This window comes from Spizellomyces punctatus, assembly GCF_000182565.1.
Source record: "Spizellomyces punctatus DAOM BR117 chromosome Unknown supercont1.4, whole genome shotgun sequence".
Lineage (NCBI taxonomy): Eukaryota > Fungi > Chytridiomycota > Chytridiomycetes > Spizellomycetales > Spizellomycetaceae > Spizellomyces > Spizellomyces punctatus.
Genome location: NW_015971540.1, coordinates 1,716,203 through 1,722,527, shown reverse-complemented (window position 1 = coordinate 1,722,527; position 6,325 = coordinate 1,716,203). Strand labels below are relative to the sequence as shown.

Below are 6,325 nucleotides of genomic sequence, written 5' to 3'. Positions count from 1 at the left end.
CTGTGCAGGGTGTCCGTAATCGTGATCATCGTCATATCCATTGCCAAGGCAAATGGTTGAAAGCGCGGATGGACCTCGCATCTTATACAGTCAAGCATCATGTCTTCATTCTTTGAGTTTTCTTCCTTTATGTTGTAAAAAATATCGGGCCCTTCCTCTGAGAGGAGCGCTCGTCATCACTACAAATGCAGCTCTGAGCACGTCCGCGCTCCTACCACTTACGTCCCGCGCGGCACAATCCCTGACACTCCGACAGGAGCGACACGTCGCTTTCCAACGACGACCTTACACGTATTTCCGGTATCTGTTTTTGACCGAGTCGAGTTTAACGCCAATCCCGGGGCGATCTCCCCCCTCTCTCCAACCATAGAAAGAAAGCAAGAACACAAAAGAAAGAGAGAATGTTGGAGAGGTCGGTGAGGAGTAAAGAAGTGCCGGGGGGGGAGAGGAAAGGTCGCCTTTTTATAACCCTTGAGGACTGCGCTTTTTTTTTGCAATTCGGAATTCGTGCATATCTTTTGCCTATGTCATCCTTCTTCTCCCTGACCTTCCCCCTTGATGCCACCGTCAGATTCTGTAAACGCGTACTAGCCTCAAAGGACTACCTCCCTCCACATGATATTGTCCTGATATCGGTGCTTGCAAATATAATCTCGGATTGTGTGAAGCTGTACAGTTCTCCATTAAACCTCAAAACATGCAAAGGCTGGAGCGTATCAAGGGGAGAACCACGTCCGCCGTTGCCCTTTTGCTCAAGATTTTGCATCGACCCGATGCCAAACAGGCATGGTTCTATTAGTGGCAAACAATATGACTGCCATGACATATAACTATACCAGTTTCACATGAAAGTTACTCTCATTGTTTGCAATGCACAGTTGGATCCATTAGGATATAAATCCCGCTCGGGCCGAGTCTAACGGTTTCGCTGTCGATTGCAGCTTGCTTAACGTCGAAAGTCGCCGGTCTCTGCACGTAGGCAATGTCATCGATAACATGAAAACATGATCTACATCCAAAGGCACAATTCCCCATTTTTCTTCCCTCTTGTTTCCTCCGTCAATGGGAGTAGTTTGATCCTCCCAGATGCTTCCCAACGCGTCAATTGTTCGTTAGCTAACTCCTTTGCTATTTCTATAACTATGTGTAACGTCTTCATCGGAATGATACGGATCATAATGTTCATTCTGAATAGACCAGTCTTGATGATCTCTAACGTAGATAAACATTGACATGATGGGGGCTCGTTGACAGTTTAGAATATATTTTTCTTGCTTAAATCCAGGATGCTTTGAAAACGGCAATGCTATACTTCAATAACGGACAAACGTTCGCTCATTGTCGTGAACAACGCGCCGCATAATTGTCCGATAGAATCTTTTATCACAGAAGGAATGAAATTACTGAAAGAGCTAGTCTTCTTTGAATTTCAACTTTCGGTTTGGTTATTATCGCAATGGTCCCTTATGAGACAGAATGTCCTAACTGGTAACATGCAGTATTCCTTCTTCACGCTGGAATTGTTGGAGGGTATTCGTGCATGCCTTGTCGAATTTTTATGTAAAACTTGTCATTGAAATCGACAATACGAACGGCGAAATAGCTGCTCCTCTGTTCTAAGTGCCAACCGCAACGGATTGGGGTATCTCCTCTGCATTAGAAAATGTACATATTCAAGAGAAACTGTGTTATCTTTCGCTTTGAAAGGGGATCTCCTAACAACAACAATCATTACGCCCCTGGAACTCCTTAAGATACGAGACTATCTTATCAGATGTTCTACAATCTGCCGCCAGCTACGACGTCGAGTCCTTTCTATGACGAGGATCCAGGCAGTTATAAAAACTAGTGCATATACCCCTTTACAACGATTCGAGCGATCCCTCGTTTCGTCGGCTCGTCTGTAGTTCATCTTACTAAAGAAAATCTCAAATGCACAGATGACGTCCTCCACAATCGTGCGAAGCTTGTCTGTGTGCTAAAGACGAATTTGAAAAATCGAGTAGCGGAAATCGTGCAGATGGATGGACATTCCCGCTCATAGGAATCTACTTGTCAATGCCTGACATTCAATGTCTTTATCCTATACAGCCACAGACGATAGTGAAGAAGAATCAGTGGACATATCCTGCTCTGGTCAGCGGACAGCGTAGCACGTTCTGCAAATATAGTGTGATGCACTCTACAGTTTTCTTATGTCAGAAGTATCTACAATCTAACATGTGTACTCTTGGGTCATGACTTCCGAGACCAATTCAAAGGCATCCTATCCTCGGTAGCCGAACAGTAGTAAAAGACTTGCAAAGCTTTCTGGATTTCCGAGATAACAAACAGGAACAAGAGACAGCATTAGGGTTATGTGCAAGTAGCAACAAAATGTGCGGAAGATGCTCATTTTGCTTTTGATGAGATGCAATACGAGTCAAATATGAGTCTTTGTTAAGAATATTCAATGGGATACAATTTATCTCACTAAGCCGAAACCGTCGCTTGTGCCCTTTTACAAGTAGTTCTGCGACTGGAGCCGGCAGCCCGAGCACTCTTCTTTCTACACTGCTTGTTCACACGCACTTGGGGTTAACGTAGTGCAACAAGTCGGTTGCTAAACAATTTTAAGTCTTATTTTTGTTTTCTCGGGATCAACAATATCATCCGATTGCGTTTTTCCTTCCAGGAAATGGTTTTGAACGAGTCGCCAATGATGTTGTTAGCAGTTGCCCGTGGTATCATAGTGCAAATACGCAAATTACATATTAATACTTTAGCTTATATAACAGAAATGCATGGATATGCACCTGTGGTATATGACCCCTCGTTCGTGGGGCTGACCCTCACCTTGATCGTCTGCACCGTTCCTTTGGGAATCTAATTTCGCTTCCCCAAAGCGTCACCAGAATTCTCCCCACTGCCACTGCAGAAAGACCGAGTTTTCGCAAACTCGGGAATAACTTGTCTGATCAGCTCTTTTTCGATGCTTGTTAGAAAGAGTTCAGATACCAATGATTACTTGACTATTTAATCTGCACTTACGTATACATGTCAATCGCCACAATGTTGTTGGTTCCACATCCTGGAGGACTCAGTACCGTTCATCGCCGTCAGCAATGACTTTGCTACAAATGCGATCAACTACCCGCTGCCATCCAAAATGTGAATGCGGTGCCAACAAAATCGTCGCGATAGACATGTATACGTAAGTGCAGATCAAGTGGTATAGGTACAAAGCCGCCATGACTGTGATAGAACGATAGTGTTGAACGTGAGGTTATGTGGGAAGGAGAGAGTTCTTGATGCGCCTTTTAAGTGCCATCGTGACGATGCTGGCATTTCACATTCCTGCGATGCACGCATTGGAGGCAAAACGTCGCCATTCAGCTCTTGTCAAATAGCAAAATAAAACCTGGGCATCCCTTGCTGTATATGGCACGCAAAACCGCTTTCGCCGCCTCTTTCTTCTTCTGTGCAATTAGTTCTTCCAAGCAACTTGGTAAGCAGTCGTCTTCTTGCGAGTCGGTTTGGGCTTAGAAATCTCTTGTTCCTTTGGGGGGCCAGATCAGCGACTGGCTTTTGAAGCCTCCGGAGCATGCTTTTGCTCATTTTGTGAAGATACACTCAAGGAAATAGAGGAATTTCGAAAGGAACCCGAGTATGTACAATGCAAACTGCCGATGTCCAGTCTTGTGATCAGCAACAGACTGGCTACGATCTTGTTCATAGTAGGACTCTTGTTGACTTTGTTCGGCACCGGCTACCAGGTAGGAGGAGCGTCAATGTCGACGCCCAAGTATGAAGCTGAACCTGCGAGGTTTGGCCCTTTGAGGAATCACATTTGCGGTAATAACGTAGTCGGAAGATCGTAACAATTATCTTCGATGGAAAATGGATGAGAGCTTGCAAGCCTCGCTACCCGCTTGGATTCTTCAAGCAGTGCTTTCTAAGTCTATCGGTAGGAAACTTAGTTCATTATGTTATCTGGATACTTTCCGCTTACAATGAGATATCCAAGTAACTGCGTGAAAAAGAGATACATCATTCATTGCTTGAAAACCAGCATTTAAGATATGGATCCAGGTAACCATTGGACGGTCGAGCTTTCCTTCAAAACGTTCCCGCATCTTCACTTTCATGGGCTGAGCAAGCAGATATTCGAACCAAACAACGTGCCCTTCAATAGAACCCAGAAGTGCTATGATTTGATTTGCTCCCAACTATTCCCCTACTGTGGAAGTGAATCTGGATTCAAATGTCAGTACGGTACGTACAGATACCCACCGAATGAGTCGTGTAGTTTACAAATGATCCGTCTTGCATCACGTACACCACTTTGGGAATGGTGGAGTCCCGGCAGTGATTGCTACCAGATGCAACATGTAACCGGTAGATTTGAAATCTCTCCAACGTTATGATCTGTCTTCTAAGAATCCAACTAGGATAAGCAAGAAATTGCAAGTTCTTTTAGGGTTTAACGAACGGTTGGCCTACCCGTCCTGGACGAACGACGGCTCACCCTGTAGAACTTTTTGTGGTTTTCTCGTCCTCTGGACACCGATTGCAATGGCATCAGAATAGTGCCACAGAATTAACACGGATCCCATCTGCATGCACTTTGTTTAGCAAGATTCCTCATACCATAAAACCCGGTTGTTCCTTGCTCCTGACGTCTTGTCATTTAAAGTCTCTGGATTTGGGGTCTCCATTATGTTAATTAGCTGGCCAAACTTTCATCAGATTGCATATCTAGGACTTTGGCTATCCTTCGATTTCGAACAAGATCTTCACCATCCTCATCATCAGTTGTCTATGCGTTGTATCGACGCAAGATGACTAGCGGCGTACATTTGTTGCAGAATTCAGTAACAGGTGCATACGAATAGGTTTCAAAAAGTTATGTTAGCCTTCAATTGACAGGACACCGACTCGTACTGAATTCGTAACCTTCACAAGACTCTTCTCGAGCATCTTTCTCAGGAATTTGTTGCCTTTCTTCTCCTTCGCAAATGCATAATCGGCCCGGATATGTATTGAATCTAACAACCGCTCTGTTTCCATAAATCTCTTTCATCCAGCAATGTTTGTAAAGTATTCAGTCTCCAGAGTTGACTCCGATTCCTTTGATGTTGCTTGAGTTAAAGGAAACAGGAAACTTGGGATGCCTGTACTCTGATTCTTCCATAAGCAATCGCCACGCTTAGTTTGAGTTCAACAGAGTAATTTCTATCAAGTACGGGCAATGTAAAAGTCGCAATGCAGCAAGCATATCTTACCCTCAGAGACTGCAGTAGGCTAGTTGTATCTACGACGGATTTCCGAGATAATGATTTCCACATACTTCCAAGTTTCAGGAGAACCGCCGGGTTAACATCAATGTACTCACAATATAGTTCTGTAAACCTAGAGGCAATGGATCCTGTGTTCATTCGTAATTACAAAAACGCAATGTTACGAGAATCCAATAGATTCTGCATTCGCCATTCCGTAATCCCGTTTATATCCTCGCTGGTCTTCCTGGTTTCTGAAACTACAAGGAACAGCATCTATCCCCATCTAATAGGAAGCATATCGTCTACCTGTAAAGAAAGGAGAGGATACCTCGTCACATATCCCGGTTCCTTGTTCAGAGCCTGTTTTTATTTTTCGTTTGTTTGAGTACATTCTCAACGTAAACTCTAAATGCAAAATAATGTCTTCAATGTGGGAATTGAACCTTTTCTATGGTCTTTCTTTGACAAATGCATTTCTCAATAATCTCGTCTTCCTGCCCAGCCATTTCCTCGTCTCCATCTACCTCCTGGTCTTCTTCTCTGTTGTCGTTTCTCACTGTGTTCTCCTCCATACGGTCTTCTTCTTCATCGTCATTGTCATCGTTCATGCTGCTCCAATTCTTGCTGATTCCAAGTGCAAATGCGAAGGGCATGAGTACAAGGTGCAAAAGGTCAAAGAAAGGAACAAATGAACAGGTGCATACAATGTTGCAGATTAAGTAACTCACAATAGAAGAAACAGATACTGAGATTATCATCCTACGTTCGAATGCAAAATGCTTTGCCACGAATCTTCCTCCGCAAACTTTCGGACTTTGCTCATGATCTTCTATCGCATCATTGCCTGGGATTTTGCTCATTACCGATTCCATTGATCTCTGCATCCTCCGACGAACCTTTCTCTTTGAGTCGCGCCGTGGGGTTTCTTGATTGTTTACAGCGGAAAGCCCCAACTGCTGCATCGATCGCACTGTTGCCTCTTGTCTCGCTTCTCTCTTTCGACTATATCATTGATTCCATGCTTGGGTGGGAAAGGTGCCATATTTCCAATGCGGCAAGTATCA

The 6,325-nt window shown here is 44.0% G+C and overlaps 1 protein-coding gene across 1 annotated transcript; it reads right to left on the bottom strand.

Moving 5' to 3' along the window:
* Positions 1 to 5,686: 5,686 nt before the first annotated feature.
* Positions 5,687 to 5,869, bottom strand: SPPG_09079 (uncharacterized protein; the record flags this gene model as incomplete). The annotated part of the gene is made up of 1 exon (XM_016757233.1): positions 5,687 to 5,869. The coding sequence occupies one exon, from the start codon at positions 5,867 to 5,869 to the stop codon at positions 5,687 to 5,689; it is 183 nt and encodes a 60-aa protein (XP_016610639.1).
* Positions 5,870 to 6,325: the final 456 nt, after the last annotated feature.